The sequence below is a fragment of the Equus asinus genome, chromosome 24, assembly GCF_041296235.1.
Source record: "Equus asinus isolate D_3611 breed Donkey chromosome 24, EquAss-T2T_v2, whole genome shotgun sequence".
Lineage (NCBI taxonomy): Eukaryota > Metazoa > Chordata > Mammalia > Perissodactyla > Equidae > Equus > Equus asinus.
Genome location: NC_091813.1, coordinates 66,687,738 through 66,708,447, shown reverse-complemented (window position 1 = coordinate 66,708,447; position 20,710 = coordinate 66,687,738). Strand labels below are relative to the sequence as shown.

The following is a 20,710-nucleotide window of genomic DNA, read 5'->3' as shown; positions in this document are numbered from 1 at the left end:
CCTATTTACCCCCAGCATTGTTTTGCTAGTTTTGTAGTGTTAATAGTCTATTAAACAAACTTCATATAGTATATCTGTATACTACTGTTTGAATATCTATAAAATATTATTTATAACTATACTCAGATGATGATCATATTCTTGAGTCTTAATGGCAAATTGTTCCATAGAGAAGGTGCAAGAAATTAAAAAAAGGTAAAGCAGAGCTGGAAACACTTGCTACTTGTTATTGTGCTGTATTTGTGTCTTTCTTCGACATTACCTGAGTGACCAAATGGGAGAGAGAGTGACGGTAGATTTTTTAGGAGGAGATATAACATTTTCTTTCTCCTTTCTCAAGTCAAACGTATTAGGAGATTTTATCCTTATCCTGGAAGTAAATCCAGTGATTAATTTGAAAAGTCTGCATTGCAAAGAAAAATTAATATGAGATGGTATGAACACTTCTAAACCTATATGAACTTTTCAGTAATTTAAAATGTATATTACACTTTACTTTAATTCTTTATTGTAGGGAGTTTAAAATATGCATGTTTACAGTTTTTTTGATGTCCCTTTTAAGTATATATTTCTTCGAAAATTTTTTGTTACTAATTATCCACCACTGAGTAATTTTATTCAAGCAATTAGAAGAATTTTATACTTGTACAGAAAACTTCAGAAATAATTGGCTTTCTGCTTTAAAATTATGTGGGCTTTTGAAAGGAAGTGGTTTATTTCAGTGAAAAAAACTTAAGTAGTTCAGAATGTTCTCAGATATGTCTTACGATTCTCTTTGTATATACACCTACACTGGAAAAATTGAAACACTAATTGCTTAATTTAAAAATAATTTGCTTTAGACTCTCAAAACAGCTTATCCTCTTCATGAATAGTGAGTTCCATATAAGAATTGCATGAATGTTAAATGCAGAGTTTCTTTTAATCCTAATTACCTTGCTTTTTGTTAACCATAGAAATTATAATCGGGTTACATATGTTTGTTTATACTTTCTTTTTCAATCTAAGGCAATTATAAATCCTTCTAATATTTTTTGAGTGCTTGATATGTGCTAAACATTGCTAAGTATTTTAGCAAGAGATAGAATGGAGGGAAACTACAAATAAAATTCAGTTTTGCCAGCATTTTATTGCATATTCACTTTTTATCAGAAAATTGCGGTAGCCGTTGGGGACATAGATTAAATCACAGACTTTTCCCCAGAACTGGATAGTAGCCCCTCGGGGACCAAGTCTGATTTAGTAGAAGCACGAATATGGCCAGATGTTTTCCCTCTGGACAGGTTACCTGTTTTTTTTTGTGGGTTTGGATCTGTGTATTCTTTCCTGGGAGCTGCAACCTCCCAGGGAAGATAGGGAAGCGAATTAATAAATGAAGGTAAATTATGTGTCAGGCTTTCATATATTTTATTTGATTATTACAAGAATCTATGAGGTACGTAGAAGAAACTGAGGCTTATATAAAATAGAAAATTTGCCTTATTTTGCATGGGTGTCAAGAGGCAAATTGTAACTCAAACTGAGTTCTTTTGAGCTCCAGCGCCCTTTTTATTTGTATATATTACTTGCAACAAATTTTACGTTATAATTTAACCTTGTTTGGTTGATAAGTGTCTTAAGGATAAAATTAAATTCCTCTTTAGAGAAACGAGTTTTATCGTTATGGAGGTATTTAAAAATTACTTTTAAGTATTTTTTCTGCTAGTATTACCTAACTAAGAGACTTTCGCATTCATACATAGAGAATTGGTATCAATTTCTAAATCCTTGCAAATTAGCAATCCTAAGAAATGAAGTCGTTTTCTAGTGTATTCAATTTTAAGTCACTTTATGGTCTTCGATTCCTTACTTAAGCAGCAGTTCTGTTTGATTTAAAATTCTGAAGAATTTAATTTTTTTGTAGTTTCTGGCTTGGTGCCATTTTTAAGCACAAGCTTAAATAAATGAGTGTGTTTGTTCAGTAAAACTAGAAAAGTCAAATGAGCCATGAAACGAAAAAACACGTACCTCATGCCATTATTCAGAATTTAGAACCATTAGCATTTTGATCCACTTAAGCAACATAGTAGGCAGTATTACTGAACTTTTACTGCACACCAAATATTGTGCTAACCTCTTTGTATGTGTTCTCTCATGTGATAGCCACAGCAATCACAGATAGAGTAGGGACTGTTTTTATCTTAGTTTTATAGCTGGAGGCTCTGAAGCTCAAAAGTGGCTGAACATCTTGCCCAAGGCCACACAGCTAGTCAAGGGTAGAACCAACAGTCAGCGCAGGGTGCTTCTCATGCCAAAGTCCTCCTCCTTATACTTTGTGTGTGTGTTTCTACATATAGGGGATATTAGTCCTTTTTAAAAAAATAGGGCCACACTTCATTTTTTAAAACATTTTAACTTTATCATGTGCTACAGACCAACCTAAAATTTTCTTTTTACTTCGTTGTTTTCTTTTTAATTATGGTAATATGCACATAACAGAAAATTTACCTTGTAACCATATTGAAGCCATGCAGTTCAGTAGTGTTAAGTGTATTCGCATTGTTGTGCAACCAATTTCCAGAACTTTTTCATCTTGCAAAACTGAAACTCTATACTCATTCAACAACTCTCCATCTTTCCCTCCCCCAGCCCAGCAACCACCCATAGGCCTTCTTTTGTATGCCAATAAATTTTGGTTTTATGGTGCTCTGTTATTTTATTAACCAAAGACCTGATATAGGAACTTAAGTTCTTCACTGTATTACAAAAAAATGCTTCAGTAAATATTTTTGTACATTTGTTCATTTTTTTCCGATTATTTTATAAAACATTTCTAGAGTAGGATTGCTGGGTAAAAAGGTATGGGTGTTTTTAAGGCTTTTAAGTACATATTGTGAAAGATTTGGGAAAGATTATAGAAAGATTTGGAAAGATGATACTAATTCTTAGATTTAATTGTTAGTTGTAATGACATTGATAGCCTTATTTTATAAAGAATAATTATATTCTGCTGGAGGATTTTATACTCATAGTGAAGTTTTCATTCATTAACGGAGTGGATAAAAGGCAAAGGTGGATTATGCAGTTTTTTGGGACTTATGATGGCAGTCACCTGTGTGTGCCTGAAAATTGTATCCATGGTGCATTGTGCACACTGTTACAGGTCGGCAACGTCTAAAATAGCAGTTATTCATGAGCAAATAGTACCTAACTCGGCAGTTTGTGTGAGAAGTAAAATCACCCATGTGATGCAGTTAGCACAGTGTCTGGCTCATAGAAGATGCTGGACAGGTGATAACTGCACTTAATTTAAAGGAATGCAGTGTTCTTTCATTACCACCCAAGGAACAAGTGCTGTTAAAAAGTGATTGTATTAAAATCTAATGAATTGAGGAGCTTAAATGACTTCCACTAACTTTCGGGGTTTTTTTTTTAAATCATTCATGATGTTTTTCTGTAAGCCCTTTTGGGAGATTACCTCTCTTTCTCTCCACTTACCCATTTTTAACAGCCTGATATAGATTCTTCAGTATATTTCTTTTTTTTTTTTCCTTTTTCTCCCAAAGCCCCCCGGTACATAGTTGTATATTCTTCGTTGTGGGTCCTTCTAGTTGTGGTATGTGGGACGCTGCCTCAGCGTGGTTTGATGAGCAGTGCCATGTCTGCGCCCAGGATTCGAACCAACAAAACACTGGGCCGCCAGCAGCGGAGTGCGTGAACTTAACCACTCGGCCACGGGGCCAGCCCCTAATTCTTCAGTATATTTCTTTATTTTCACATAATCGTATATAAAAATAAACATGCATGTAGGCATTTTTTTGTTACTCTTGTAAAAAGAAGAGGTAGTATAATTTTTGTTTTCCTTATTTCATAATACACTGTCAACTAGAGTAGTTCCACCTTACTCTTTTTGGTGATTGTATAAAATTGCATGAAGGGCTGTGCTACAATTTATTCAGGATTTCCCGTGTTGAAGGACATTTATTTCCAGTTTTTGCTTCTATGAGCAGTGCTCTCTATAGAACATCTTTGTACATATCCATACAAACTAGTGCTTTTGATTCTGTGAGATAGATCTCTGCGGTGGGATTGCTGGGTTGAAAGGCGTTTTGTTTGCTCTCAACATAAAGACCATTGCTTTCTGAAAAGTATTATGGTTCATCCTTCCTCCAGCAGTAGCTGTCATTACTTTTCTTGGTTTTGGACAATCTGACGACAAGAAGTTAATGTCTCACTGCTACTGCTTTAATTGCATTTCTGTGACTGTTCATGAAGTTGAGTATGTTTTCATGTATTCTTTTGCAATTTGAACTTGTTCTGTGAATTGCTAATTATGTCCTTGCCTATTTTTTAATTGAGTTGTCTTTTCCTTGTTAATTTGAAGTCTGTGTATATTACAGATGTTAACCTTTTATTAGTCATATGCATTATAAATAATTTCTCCAGTCTTTTTATTCTCTTTATTTGTGATCTTTTTTTCTGTAGACAAATTCAAAAGCCTTATGTTGCTATTTCTGTCTTTTATAAGTTATCAGTTTCCAGTCTTGGATTAAAAAAAAAACAACAAACCCCAACCTCTGGGGTTTATACATATTCTAAATTTTCTTTTAAGATAATTATTATATAAATTTTTCACGTTTAAGACTTTTACTTCCTCTAAAATTTATTTTTGTATAGTATATAAAGAAAGGCTGAACTTGATTTTCTCGCAGCTTTTGAGTAGAGTTTTAAAAATGCCTCAGCTCGTGTGCTGGGACTGGCAGTGTGTGGTACAGTAGAAGGGGATGGTAGCTCCCAAGTTAGGTCAGTATTGTTTTGTACCCTAGCTCTGTCATCTGCTGTGTGCATGACCTTGGTACAGTTACTGGATTCCTTGGAGATTTGTTTTTTTCTTTAAAATGACAGTTATATTATGAACCACAAAGTATTAGGGTGGTTTATCCCTTAACCCAGCACCTACCATGTCCTATAAAACAGTGTTAGGGTCCTTTTCCTTCCCTTTACTAATTGCTCAAAATTCATTCCATTCATTGTTATGGATTTATTTATGAACATTGGATAATACTGGATACGACCAAGTCGTCTTAAACCATTTAGGAATGATTTTTGGTCCCACATATGAATTCAAGATCATGTCTGGAGATAGTATATGGCCTATTGTCTATCCTTCTAAAACTTAAATTTGTGTAGGGTCCTTCAGGTATAGTAGACTTTTCTGGCCTTTAAGATCATATTCTTGAAAATCCCAAAGGTAGAATTGAGGAAAGAAATTGAAGACTAGGTTGAAAGAAGGATTAGGTTGAATCTGTGTAGGCCTATGTATGTGTGCATGTGTGCGCATTTTACAGTCACTGAACTAACTGTAAATGACACCTAAATAATGAGAATATTAATGATATCTAATGCCTTTTAAATGCTTGGATTTATAGTCCAGCTGAACCCCACTTATTAGCTGTGTGCCTTTAGCAAATTAACATCCTGTGTCACAGTTTCCTCATTTGCCAAATTAGGATAAGAATAGTCCTTATTTGGGGTAGTTGTGATGTTAAATGTTAAAGTCATTAAATATTAAGCCATTATAGCATTTTTTAGCATATAGTAGGAGCTCATTAAATTTAGATTCTTCTGTATTGTTGAAGTGGTTCTCAGATAGACATTCTTAGCTTTGCCCATGATAACCTCATGCCTAAGGACAGGACAAACAAAATTTTTTTCACAGCAATAAATATTTGCAAATAAAATGTAAATGGCTTCTCTCTTTTTTTTTGTAAGGAAAATTATTACTAATAGTACTGCCTTTATGTTTTAACTCTTGAAGTAGGAAGAATTCTTTTTCACTTTGGAATGGTCGTATCATCATAGTTTAAACTCATTGTCTTAAGATTGTAAATTTTGTGGCTACTACCTCAAGATATATAATCCAGTCTAATATACAGGTTGAAATCGGTGCATCTAAAGTCATTTAATTTTTAAAAAATTGCTGGCTGAATGATATTAATAGGAAATTGAAATCTGGTCCCAAGAAATCTTTTGGGGTAAAAAGTTTTTTTCTTCTGTATCCTAGGAGATGGTTCTGTATCCTGCATGGTGGATCTAATGAGGCTAGTTAAGCTACAAAGGACGTTTTAAAGTGAAAAAGAATTCCTGCTGAATAAATCGCAGTCAGTGCAGCTGTAACATTGGAGGAAGTGGTTTATTTATTCTCTGTAGCCTCGCTGGTGTAGTGTCTGAATGCACATCTGGTAACTAGAACTTAAATGTGTAGTCAGATTCAGTGAAGTGATTTCAAATTTGAAGTAGTTGTTTTTCATTGAAAATTTAATAGTGTTTTCTTTGAAATTTTGAAAATCTTATTTTTCTGTGCATGTGCCTGTAAGTACTAGCATATTGAAACATTCATAGGAAAAGTATGATTGATGGCAAAAAGTGTAGTTACCTGGAAAACTTTTTTTTTCTAAGTAACCTTAATTGTTTTTTAAACTCAAGGTGTTTTGATCTGAATGACTTTAAATTGTGTATTTGTCTTACATTGAATCTGCTGTGAATTTATTTTGAATGTTTCTTTCTTAACCATATAAATAAAAAATTATTTGTTGCTTTTGAAAGCTTTCAAATCAGGGTTAGCTTGCTGTTTTCCTCAATGTCAAAGTCATATATTCTTAATGTAGAAAAAGGGGAAAAGTCACTCATGATTTTCTTAGCCAGAGGCAGCAGTCATGTGTGTTGCCCTACTTCACTTTGTTTTTTTCCTATTCCTTTTTATTCTTTATGTCATTGAGGTTTGTACATACAATTTGGTATCCTATTTTTTTTCCTCTTTTCATTTTATATCTATATTTATCTATCTGTCTCTACACACATTTTAAAATATGGAATCAATTTTTGGATCCCAGTTTGATTCAGAGAATACTTCTAAAACTTTGGTTAAAAAATTATAGAATGCATTTTTAATTTAAAACAAAAACTAGTGTGCTGTATTGGTGTTCTCACAGCTTTATAGGTACTATTCAAATTTGAAATTACTTAATGCCATCAGGTAAACAAGCTTACTTTTAAAAAACGTTCCATGTAATATTTCTCATGTTTAGTTATGGATTTCATATGAAAACCTTGGTTGATTGTGGTTGGATTTAAGAATATTATTTTCCTAGATGATGGTTTTCATTAACTAGTACCCTCTTTGGTGTGGATGATAGTATTGAAATGTTCAGAAATTTTACAGTTGATATCATTTAGAGATTTATGATGTATATGTGTGGGGGAGAGAATCTCACTGAATAGGCTAAGTAGTTATTTTTAAAAATAGGATTATGAGGGCAGGAACCTTAAAAGGTCATCTGAACTAGTTTCCTGATTTGAGGCAGATCTTCAAACATCTAAAAAGATGTTATGAACCTGAAACGAGTCAATGAGAGGTAGGAAGGTATAATTTGCAAAGAATGTTAAACTGGATTGGACAAATTGTTTAACTTACATGAACTTCACTTCTTCATCTATAAAATTAGCGTTATGCTAGATAAGTCATTCTTATTCTTCTGTCCCAGGCCACCCAAGAGATATGACACTTTCTTCTTAGCCTCAGTATCTGCCAGTGACAGTGATTTTCAAAGGGAGAGGGGCAAGAATGTCCTTGTGTTTTTTGATCCGGTTTCTCCTCCCAAGCTGAGAATCACTGACTTAGAGAATATATTACTTCTTTCCATATATAAAATTACATAATCTTACTAAATATTTGAGTGCCTAGGATGTACCAGGCACTGGACTGGATGTTGTGGAAAATATCAAGAAGTACCCTTCTGGTGCTCATAGGTTAGATGGAGAGGTAAGGCACATTTTTCCTATTGATGTTTATAATACAGACAGAAAACAATATAGGCTATCTTAGGACAGCATATCATTTCAAGACATATCATTTTGGTCTGGAGATATCATTTTCAAGAATTTGGGACTGTCATGTGTGACCTAAAATTGATAGTGTTGTACTATGATGTGTGCTTTAGAACCTAAATAACCCTTTTCCCACCTGAAATCAGCGTAAGCAAAAGGTGAAGAAGATAGTATTAAGGTGTTTGTTATTAGAGGAGACTAGCCTCGTCTTCTAGTTTTCCACTGGAAATTAAAATTGTGTTAGAAGCTTCTTTTATTAAGCAGAGAATAATTTAACTGCTACCCTCTAACTATATGTATTCTTATGAGATTTTGAAATGCAAATATTAAACCAAGTCAGAATTACTGATTTTAACGTTAACTTAACACGAAAAGGCAAACTGTTTAGAGCGTTACTTACAGCCTTACTAGAGCATCCTGAGTATAGGATTGCCATTGAATGATTGAGTGGATGACCTTTGTACCTTACTAGAGCATCCTGAGTATAGGATTGCCATTGAATGATTGAGTGGATGACCTTTGTACCTTACTAGAGCATCCTGAGTATAGGATTGCCGTTGAATGATTGAGTGGATGACCTTTGTACCTTACTAGAGCATCCTGAGTATAGGATTGCCGTTGAATGATTGAGTGGATGACCTTTGTACCTTACTAGAGCATCCTGAGTATAGGATTGTCATTGAATGATTGAGTGGATGACCTTTGTACCTTAATAGAGCATCCTGAGTATAGGATTGCCATTGAATGATTGAGTGGATGACCTTTGTACCTTACTAGAGCATCCTGAGTATAGGATTGCCATTGAATGATTGAGTGGATGACCTTTGTACCTTACTAGAGCATCCTGAGTATAAGATTGTCATTGAATGATTGAGTGGATGACCTTTGTACCTTACTAGAGCATCCTGAGTATAGGATTGCCATTGAATGATTGAGTGGATGACCTTTGTACCTTACTAGAGCATCCTGAGTATAGGATTGCCGTTGAATGATTGAGTGGATGACCTTTGTACCTTACTAGAGCATCCTGAGTATAAGATTGCCATTGAATGATTGAGTGGATGACCTTTGTACCTTTGTTTCAAAGCGTGAACTTTTCGGTAAATATTTTCAGTAGTATGTTGTATTCTGGATCATTGTTGGAGAGAGTTGGGTTGTGGCATGCTAGTTCTAAGTGTTATTGCCGAGTAGGTTTTTACTTTACTAAATTCTAAGAAAAATCAAGAGAGTCTCTGAGGAATATTATAGAAAGAAGTTTTTAGTGTTTTGAAATGCTTGTTTTAACATGTATGCTTTTCACTTAAACATTTTTAATTATAAAAGTACTATGTAATCATTGTAGCATAGAAATATATAAATTTTGAAATGAAAATCACTTGTTGTCTTTCCTGATATCACTCTAAAAGTAACCACTTTTATTTTTTTAATTAATTCACTTTTTTTGAGCAAGATTAGCCCTGAGTTAACATCTGCTCCCGATCCTTCTCTTTTTGCCGAGGAGGATTGGCCCTGAGCTAACATCCGTGCCCATCTTCCTCCACTTTATATGTGGGACGCCTGCCACAGCATGGCTTGACAAGCGGTGCATAGGTCTGCACCCAGGATCCGAACTGGCAAACCCCAGGCGACTGAAGCGGAATGTGCAAACTTAACCGCTGCGCCACCCACCGGGCTGGCCCCGAGTATCCACTTTTAAAACTTTCCTTACTTTCGTGTGGACTCTTTAATGCCAATAACAGTGATGTAGCATCTGTGCTATATAATATTGCAATTGCTTTTTCCATAACGTCATGATTTTCATGCATGTACGTTGACTACTTTTATATCTGAAGCATCAGTTTGTTTATAACCATTCCATTATTGATGTACAGCTACAATTTTTTGCCATTGCAAGCAGCACCACAGTATACAATCTTGTTCATATATTGTTGCACAGTAGTGTTATTTCTGTAGAACATGTTCCCAGAAATATATTGTATATAGTGAAATTTTTGATTTTATCAAATTTCTCCCTGCCAAGGTTGTGCCAGCCTGTGTTCTTGCCCACAGTGTATTGGTTTGTAGGAGCTCTTTTATTGCATAGAGACCGTTTGTATGTATTTCCCCACATACTTCATGTTCACATGTGGTATCCTCCTTAATCAAGGAGAAGTTTTAAAATTTTTATATAAAATTTGTCAGTCTTCATTACCTGAAGATTGGGCATATATTTCTATATTTTTCGTCTTACTTTATGTTCGTATCTTTAATCAACAAAGAATTTATACATGATACACCATAGACATGTGGTAGAGCATTTTCCTCAAATGGAGAACCGGTATTCCCAATACAATATTGAATAACTTATCTTTTTGCTACTGATTTGAGACACCTCTTTGCATGTACTGAATTTCTATTTATAACTTCATAGCACATATTCCTATATGTTTTTCTGTATTCTCATTTCTTATCCTATGTATAACAAATACAAATATATTCCTATTAATTGGACCATTTGCAGATCCTCTCTTCAAATTCATCAAGCTGTTCTTACCACATTATATTCTTCTTACCACATTATAAACTCCAGCTTTATAGGAGGTCTTGATATCTGGTAGTTCAGGTCCCCATCATTATTCTTAGTTAAAAATTTTATTGGTCATTCTGTCACATTTTCTCTTCCGGATTTACTTCAACATCGACTAGTCACATTCCCCCCTAAAATAGCCTCATTGGATTTTGCACTACCAGGTTATTCGTTTTGTTTTATTATGTACTCTTAAAATTTACTTGCATGACACTTAAGCAAATTTAAAAAAAGTGGTTCAAGCCAGGGTAAGGTACACTTTTTATGTTGCAGTCTATCTATGACTAGGTGCATGTTTATTCTAGCACTTCTTGATCCTATGGTCACCTGAAATCACCTTTTAAAAGAGAGGTTAATGAGCGCAGCAATGTTCAGTCAAACTAAATATAATTACAGTAAACATATACTGACCACAAACTTCAGCAGTTGTTTTTGATTTAAGAGTTTTCCGGCAAGGATATTATTATATGAACAATGATGAGATAATTCCATACAATAAAGGTCTGATGAGTTTTGTTTCAGAATATTTTTTAACTTTATAGTTGAATGCTTTCACATGAATAATATTTATTCCAACATCTTTGTGAGGTAGACGGTATAGCTAGGTGCTGTCCTTATTTTGCAGATGGGATAAACTCAGTCTTTGGAAGATTTAATGACTAGGTCAAGACTCAAGTCCTGTGAATTTTCTGGTGGCAAAGTCTTATATTTCTAGCCATACTAGACTAATCAGAATTAATTTCTCCGGAGTGGAAGATATCTGCAGAGTTTCGATAGCATCCTACTACTGAAGCTTGGGCGATGCCTCATTACTGGCTTGGGAAAAGTAAAGGAATTATGGAATGATGAGACATGGTGGCATATTTTATGGAGAAATCATTATCACATAGAAGTTTCTGTGATTTTTCTCTTACCTAATCTTAATTTGGCCTTCCACGTTTCTGAGCAGTGTCAGTAATTATCCTTCCTAATTTAGAATATTCAGTACTACTTTTACACTTTCTACTTATTAAGTGAAGAAAATAGAGTTCTTGAAAATAAGTCTGTAAAAGATTTTTGTTTTGAAAAGACTTTTTGTTCAAAGCCTCAATTATATAGTCTTACTATAAAAGTCTATTGATCACTGCCCAGTCTTCAGAATTTTTGCCTCATTGACCGTTAAATATGCCTTTTCTCCTGTTGTTTTTGCCTCCTCTTTGTTTATGTTTCGGGGTCAGGTCAAATCTCATTTCACGTAAGTCTCCATAATTACTGAGGTACACACTTTGCCTTCTCCCACTCACTGTCTCTATAGCTCATCTCCACAACTCCTATAACTGTCTCAGAATAGTGTATAAGCTCTTTGACAGTAGCCACCATATGATTCATATCTTTTTTCTTTAATCTAACTGTGTCACAGGTCAAGGTTGTGTAGCTTTTGGCAAGTCAATCTCTTTGAACCTCAGTGTCTAAAGAAAAGTAGGATTAATTATATCCACTCCGCATGGTGGTTATGAAGGTAAAAGAGCATGTAAAGTGCCTGGCAGGAGAGCATACCAGAGTGCCCAGGGCATGTGCCTGGTTGGCTTTCCAGAACACAGACCTCTGAACTTTAGGAGGTCGCTGGGCTGGTATTAAGTGCAAGAAGTAGGTAGGGAAAGTAGACTGAGGAGGCTGTTGTCTGAAGAGGAGGTCTAAAGTAACTTGGAAAAACAATAGAGAGCAACTCATGGTTTCCAAGTTTAAACCCTTAGGAGTTAATTGTTAAACACTTTATTGATTGCTTATGGGCAGAGGACTGTGCCATGTGCTATGGACTAGGTGAACTTGCATACATAACATACCAGGGTCAGTTTCTACCCTCAAAGAGCTAGTGGTCTAATATGGAGTGTGCTTACAGACTGAAGGATTGAGTCAGAAGAGGGTGAATCATGTGGATGTGGAAGCCGAGGGTTTCATTTAAAATCAGCAAGAGTCTGTGACAATTGCGTGGCTGGGGAGATTAACCTTTAATCTTTACGAAGGAATATACATTGGAAAACGTCTTCAGGACAAGAGACCTGGATAATTTCATGTTCAAGAGAAAACCTAGTCTCTGCTTTAGATTTTAGCCTCAGAATGGCAACAGTGGAGCCCTGGAGAAGTAGCCCATCAAGGGGTAGCCCTGGGACGAAAGAAGGCTTTGCTTTAGAGAGGCTGGAGGAGGAGAAAGGTGAACTGGACAGGTAGGTGAGGTGATTAAGTGCAGACCTTGCCACTTGCGGTTATTTCCATCAATTGAAAAATCTAAATGGTGATCAGTTCTTCTCCATTCTCCTGGAGACTGAGCTGTAATCTGTAAAGTGAATCTCCTAAGTGCATGTCTTTGGGTGACCATGATTTGGTGGGTGGGTTTACATCACTTAGGGGAGGACGTTGATAGTTTTCCTTTGAATGGTACGTTTTACTTTCACCTCTTAGTAGGCTGTTGGGTTTAAAGGATGTCTTAGTGTTAGAGTCATAGACACACATGTTCACAGAACTAAAATCATTTGATTTATTTCATTATATAGATGAGAAAACTACAGCTGGTGAAATTAAATGAACTACTTAAGCTGTAAAGTGAGTAATAGCTAATTAGTGCCAGAGCAGGAACCAGAATCCAGCTCCCTTTTTTCTGTTCAGTACTTATTCCATGCCACTATTTTTGGGGGACTTTCTGAAAATTTAATGCTCAATTTCTTGCAGTTGTTATACAGTGAATAAATTTCTAGTTGGTTGGGGAAGATGGGGGAATTCTGTAAAGATTTTATACTTTTATGCGATGGATTTGAATACTGACATATGTATCTCTTATTGATCCATGACTGTTGTTTTAGCTATTAGTTCATTTCTGACCTGTGTCAGTGTATTTTGCTTGCCATCGGCATGATGCTAGTTACGAGCGGGAGTTTGTAATGTGGTTGGATAAGCGGAAGTATCCATCACATTGCTGTTAACAACAGCTCAGTGGAAAGTTTACTGAATGTATCTCTTTTTGTTTGGCTGGACAACATCAAATTGAATTAACATATTTCCAAAATAGCCTTAGTTAAGGTTATTTCTCAAGGGAAGGGTTCTCGAGTTGGAATTATTGAACTCCTTGAAATGGCATGCAGAATTTTGTGTGTATGGTGCGTTTGCCTGTCAAGAGTTTCCCATGGTTTTTGTTACCTTTTTCAAAGAGTATCTGACCAAAATAAAAAGATTTAAGAACCATAATACTAGAGTTTTTCCCTCAAAAAAAAACCTTTCACTTAACCAAATTTTTGAAATATTGCATCTTAGGTTTGATATCCTACAGACAAGAATCACCAGAAATGAAAAGTAATATATTTGCTGCATCCTCAAAAATATTACAGGGTCATGTTGTGGTTTTTCTCTATGCTTAGTGTCCTTTTATGTTATTTTGTGACCCACCTACTTTTTTTTAAAAGTCAAAATTATAGTATTTCAACGTAGTAAATGTATAAATGGGTCAAGAAATTTTTTACATGCAAAATGGTTGGAAGGCATTAAAATGAATCTTAATGGGAAGTAGGAATTAGTCCTGTGTGGTCTGGATTGAGACATATTATTTATGCTTGATGGTTCTCTCTCCCTATTCTTCTGACAGGCCCAAATCTACCATACCTCTCTTCCTTGTTGTCATCGGTCAGAATGTCCTCCCCACCCTCCCACACACACCCCCCCCCCCACACACAAACACACACACCCCCGTCATCATCATGCTCTCAGTTTCCTCCTTCCTGCCCCTCACTCACTCCTCTCTGCATTTCCTGTAACTTTAGGAACAGCTTTTTCATGAAAAGCAAATCCCTGTATCTTCTTCAATCTGTCGTCCTGGTGTCTTCCACTTCTTGCCTTGCTTCATTTATCTCCTCTCAGACCTCAGCGTCTGGAAGTTTGGCTTTGTTCTCTTTGCTGCCTATTCTAAAACTATTATTCCTCCATTTCTTTTTCCCTTGAATCTCTGTTCCTTTGATGTTCCTGTCTTTTGCCTGAACCAACCTTTTGTTAGTCCTCACTGCTGTTGTCTTCTGAACAACCTCATGGCCACTTGTCCTCATGCATTAAAGACTTGGGCGCTGGCTTACAGTTTTCTTCTGCACCCTAAGCTCTTGATGACCATAACTTGTGCATTGATGTGGAAAAACACTAACAAGTCCAGCTCCTGGACTTTCAGTTCCTTGACCATCAGTTTCCAGTGACCTTCACCTCTCATCAGCAGTTCCGTCCAGTTCCCCTCCTTCAGAATCACAAGCTCACACATCCCATTCTGAGCACAGCCGCCAACTTGGGCTTCTCGGGTCGTGGCCTTTCCATGACCTGCAGACCCCTACTTCTCCCAGTGCAGTAGTACTCTTCTTTTGTCATTGTTTTAACCCAGTTTCATGTCCGGATTTATGATTTCAGTAGCTCCCCCCCACACCTTTTTGCCACTACCTTCACTACCTCATTTCTCTACTTTTTCCTTGCGTCTCTTACCCCTGAATGGAGCAGTCCGTCTTCTCTACATGCTTCTGAAGAGCTGCACATTGCTGGGGAAAGTCCCATAGGAAGGTCGATGGGGTCCACGATGAATTCATTATCACACATCCTAAGTGGGCCCTCAGTATCATTGAAAATCCTCCTAATTGTTTTACGTTCACCTCCTTCTCCTTTGTGCAACATTTACTGAAAATTTTATTTGCTTCACTAGTCTGTTTACTTTTGTTGTTCACCCTCAGCTCAGCAGGTAACCAGCTGCTATGTCACAGAGAAAATAGAAGCTCACCATTAGGAGTTTTCATCTTCTAGCTCCTCAACATACAAATCTGCTTTCTGTTACCATCAAAGAGCCTTTCTCCTGTCTTGGTTCAGTTTCTACTTGTGCTTTTTGTCTCATCCCATTCTGCCTTCTCAGAAATTCTAAAATGATCTTTCCGTAGTATTTTCAAACAGCCCCTCTGAATTTTATCTTTTCCATCAGTGGATCCCACACTCCTTTATTACCATTCTACTACCTTCCTCCCTTTCCAGCCAGACTTTTTAAAGTCAATTGTACACATCTACAATCTCCTATCTAAAACCCTTGGGACAAGATTTGATTCAGAATTCAGAATTTTTTGGATTTGGAAAAGTGATACATGTACATGCCATCTGTGGTGTGATGACCCCAGTGGGGTATGGGGCAGCACCCTGTAATCTTCATGCTGTTCCTTCTGTGCTGAAATGTATAGCTTTTCACGTCGAATGGAACAAATAAGGACTGCAAATAGCCTTGTGTCAGTCCAGGTCAGCCTTTGCTTCCAAATGAGTTATTAAACAAAACAAGACAAAACATCCTTAATTTTTCAGAGCTTTTAGCTTTTGAAATAATGGATAGAAGATCATGGACATGGACTTGCTGCTCTGTTTTCTCACCTTCTATTTTTTAACCCATTCTGACTTCTGCCTCCCTTGCTGGTCTCAAACAGCTCTTGCTAACTCTACCAGTGAGCTTTGTCTAAAGGGATCATGTCACTGGGTGGGCATTTTCAGTCCTCCTCTCACCTGACCAATCAGTGGCCTCAGACCCTGGTGATGCTAGCTTCATCAAGCGCTCTCTTCCCTTGGCTTCCTTGTCAGTACCCTCCCTGCTCTCCTCCTTGTCCTCTACCTTGGAATTAAATGTAGGATTATCCCAAGGTTTTGTTCTAGGACCATTTCTCTTCTCACTCTGTCTCCTCTCCCTTGGTGATCCCATTTATGTCTGTGCCTTCAACTACTAACTGTGTGCTGATGGCTCATAAATGTGCCCTCCAGCCTAGACCTCTCCCTGAGCTTGACTCTGTCCTCCCTCCCCCGCTTGCTTACGTCACATTGGTGGCTTTCGGCTCAAATCTTACCTGGCCACCACCCCCTCTTCAGCTTCACTGCTGTGCCCTCTCCCCTCTGCTTTTCCCCCCTTTGCAGTGCCGTACTGCCTCCTGCAACAGGGCCCTTGCACAAGCCACTTTGCTCCCAGTGCTGTTCTCTTTCTGTTTAGGTGATTCCTACTCCTTTGTTGCATCGTTGCTCAGCTCTCACTTTCCTATGCAAATGCCCTAATCCATATGCCCTATTACCAATCTGATGGCACCAAATACAAATTATAACACTAATAACAGTTTTAATTTTCCTTTTTTTGTGTGATCACTTCATACGTTTTCTCCACCAGACTGTAAGCTCTCTCAGCACAAGGATTTTGTTTGCTTTTGTTCATTGCATTTCCACTATACTGTCTGGTATAGAGTAGGCAAATAGCAAACATTTTGAATGAATTCTGTACATTAATTTGTCTCTTCTAATTTTTGAAAGTAATTTCTGTATATATCTTTACCACTGTAGCACGTGCAGTTTCTGTAGTTTTATGTGGACACAATCCTGATGGTACTCTTCCTGAAAATTATAAAGATGCATTCTAAAGAATTCCATGAATGACATATATAATTTTAAAGGATCAAATGCATAAAAGCCTTACTTTGATCTAGCTCATAATTTATCCTCCTCCATGTTCTTCATTTACTTTTTCTCCATTGGCCTCTTTTCCAATGTTCTTTGTGTTTATGGTTATCAGATGCCTCCCTAAGTCTAGTATTGTGTGCAAGTAGAATATATGCAGTGTCCAGCACAATTCAGCAGACTCTCAACTTGCTCATCAGTTTATAGGTGTCACAGGATTAAAAATAGTTTAGCCATCTGCTAACTGACCAAACAATTTTAGTGTTGTGAAAGGGCGTGGTAGGAGAGGGAAATACAGAGGCCTGAGTGTGTTGTCAGAACAAGGCTCCGTGCAGAAACCACCTTGCAACCTCTTAATACTGAAACTTAAGAGTCAGTTCAAAATTAGGAAGAGATTTGTTGAAGGTTAAGCATAGCAAAGTCCTGACAATAGGGGACTTCCCAGAATAGGGTGGCAGAAGTTTCTTTCAGCATTTTAATGTTTTACTGTATTTTTTTAGAGAAAAGAATGTGTTTATTAAGACGTGAATTCTGGGAAAGGTTATTATCATAGTATATGTTTATGTAATTTGTAATATGTAATATATGTTTCTAGAAATCAGCTTTAATTAATTAGCCTTTTATATCTTACTCTTTAATTAGGAAAATCAATAGATTCCCAGTCATCTCGAAGTGAATCTGAAATTGTGCCAAAAGTTGCTAAAATGACTGTGTCTGGAAAGAAGCAGACTATGGGATTTGAAGTGCCTGGGTAAGGTTTTAACCCCTCTCCCCCCGCTTTTTAAAAAAAAAGTTAGTATTGTCTCCTATTAGACTGTAAGAAAGAGACTATTTCAGTTTTGCATCCTGTATTGTTAGCACTGAAGTATCAACAGTGCTCAGTGTGGCATGGTGCAAAGAGAAGGGGATGAAAAATCAGTCTTGATTCTAGACTTATCTGTGTATGTTAATCCATCTCACTATTAATTTCCTCTTGTAAATTAATTACTTACAGCTACTTTAACATAAAAAACCTATGATTTTGTGAAATCTAGCCCTGTGAGATGACTCTTTATGTCGCTAGATGGCGTAGGTAAGCAGCTTTTGAGAATTACATGTAGTTGGTGAATTATGGAATCATTAATTAAATTGTTTTTTTACTAATTATTGTCTCTAAACTCTCAGATTTTCATATTGAATAAAACATATCAGTGTAACAAAAACATAAAATATAAAATGAAACACATCTCTAATTTTAAGTACCTAGTGAAAAATGATAATAAGTCATACATTTGTTCTTTCTTGTCACAGTCTCAAGAATTCTCCCGAGAGTTTTTATAGATAAGGGAGGTGGATTGCTCGAGGTTTAACAGCACAGTTTGAAAACATTAATTTTTAACCTCTTCAAAATTTTCAGATTTTTCAGTCATTCCCTAAATCTATTACTTATAAATTATATATGTTTTGTCTGCCATTTAGATAGATAAGAAACACTATTATCCAATGTAAACAATAGAGAGGTTTTTTTTTAAAACTTCAAAGAATATAAATTCAGCAGCTTTTTTTTTCTCCTTTACAACATTTTTCTATCTAAAGTAATGGAAATAGAGTGAGTCTTAGTTGGGAAGAGTCTTAATGATCACCTACTTCTGTTTTTTTATTTATAAAAGCAAGACTTCACTCATTAGGTTTCCAGCTCAGTGAGGAAAGAACTCCGTGTCTAGGGCCTAGTAGGTGTTCAGGACACACCATTCAAATGATTGGATGAATGAAAAAGCTAACTTTTAAATTGGGTAACTTTAGCCCATTAAAATAATTTTGAGTCTTGATTCAGTTGCAAAAAGCTGAATGTATGTCTTTTCTCTTTGAATTGGGATTGGGTTGTCAGAATCATAAATGCCTTTTTTATCCTCACGTCTTTAGTGCCACTTAATCCTGTTATGGGATCATTTCCATTGTGAGGAAAAAAAATAGAATGCACAATTCCTTGTTTTAAGGATTTTATAGTCTCAATGCCAAAGGTTTCAGAAGTCTTAGAAAGCAACATACAAATGATCCCAAATTAATGTATCCTATTAGAACTAAATGCATAGTTATCTATGTGAATAGTTATAAAAATGATTAATAATAAATGATCAAGAAATAAAAATAAATAGTAAATACAAGTAAATAATTCGTGAAAACCTATCTCTATACTTTACAGATGTAATGCAAGGCTTTTAGAACCTTTTTTTTTTTTAAAAGATTTTATTATTTTTTTCCTTTTTCTCCCCAAAGCCCCCCAGTACATAGTTGTATATTTTTTGTTGTGGGTCCTTCTAGTTGTGGCATGTGGGACACTGCCTCAGCATGGTTTGATGAGCAGTGCCATGTCCATGCCCAGGATTCGAACCAACGACACACTGGGCCGCCTGCAGCGGAGTGTGCGAACTTAACCACTCGACTGCGGGGCCAGCCCTGGCTTTTAGAATCTTAATAAGACTGTATGCTTCCTGAGGACAGAGACCATTAATGTTCATCATTGTATTCCTTTCATAGAATAGTTGTTTAATATTTATGGAGTAGAGTCCTTGGGGAAATACATTTTATTTTAAAAATAAACTTGGAAATAGTATAAAGATTAAATAACAGCCTATGAATTAATATTTTCCTGTGGACCTATGAGAGAAGTCATCAGAATGTGAAAGGTCTGTAGGTGCAGATCAGGATACTCGGAAATGCACAGTATTGCTCGAGGACCGTGCTGTATTTGCATTAAATATCTTTATAGGAAATTTATAGTAGGGATAATACTTAGGCTGTCATTCTGATTTTGTCTCAAGAAAGCACAGAGAAATATGATGAAATACTTTTGAGTCAAGATTTCAGTAGCATAGATTTCTACATAGTGTGATTCCCAATGGCAGCTTGTAAAAAAAGAATAGAGTGCATTGCTTGGAAGAAACTGAGACAGCAATCTCTTTCTTCATGAATATAAGAGATAGTAGATACCTCTCTAGAAAATGCACATAAATAAAAATGGTTAGAACCCTGCACAGAGAAGAAGTAGTGTGATTGACCTCTTAAATCTAATTATTAGCTTTCCAGTACCATTTAAATAACTCAAACAGAAAGATTAAGCCTTGAGATTCATGTAGAAATATTCCAACTTTTGGAAAGATGGTTTAGAAAAAAACCAGACTAGTCATTTTATAATAATAGATAAGTTTACAAAATTATATCAGAAAGCACCTGATACCAGTCAGTAATTATAGCCCTGGACCTGGAATGGTCATTTTTAGACCTCATCTTAGAGATTTTCAAAATCTCAATGTTGACTTTTATTTCATAATATGTAGAAGTTTTTATTAAGTACAGACTTATCTGGGATACTTTTCCGATTACTTTAGTCACTTCCCTCTAACACTGTAGAATTTAGTGACCTAATTTGCACTTTGCGCAAGATTTACTTGGCGGGGAATGTTAGCATGAAAGAGAAAACAGCAGACTTTTCCTGTTGCTGAATTGTGAATGCAGTGATCCAGGAAGATGCACGTCTTGTGAATCCCTTCCCATCCTGAGCATCCCCTCTCCGGGCTTTGCTTTTACCTGTTTTCTGTGTTGGAATTAGTGCCAGCTTTCTGAGAGCTTCTGTAACAGAAAACAGAAAGATCTGAAGCCAGAGACTGTGACTTCTCCCAGGTCTGATCAGAACCAAACCTACATCTAGTCATTCTGGTTGAATACTTTTATTGTAATTTGTACTGTTTTTTAACTCCTCTAAATGTGAATTTGTCATGTTTTGGATTTAGAACAAGCTGTGGTCATTCCAATAAATGTTTACAAATTATAGTCTAA

At 36.1% G+C, this 20,710-nt stretch overlaps 1 protein-coding gene across 4 annotated transcripts in view; it reads left to right on the top strand.

The window, feature by feature from the left end:
- HBS1L (HBS1 like translational GTPase) overlaps positions 1–20,710 on the top strand; it is a 78,107-nt gene that overhangs the window by 27,794 nt on the left and 29,603 nt on the right. For 3 of the 4 annotated variants that reach the window (XM_014850576.3, XM_070496401.1, XM_044755457.2), the window contains one exon: positions 17,537–17,645. In XM_014850576.3, coding sequence (XP_014706062.2) covers positions 17,537–17,645 — 109 coding nt within the window. The remainder of the gene's footprint in view (positions 1–17,536; positions 17,646–20,710) is intronic. The other variant, XM_044755455.2, reaches the window with a different exon arrangement.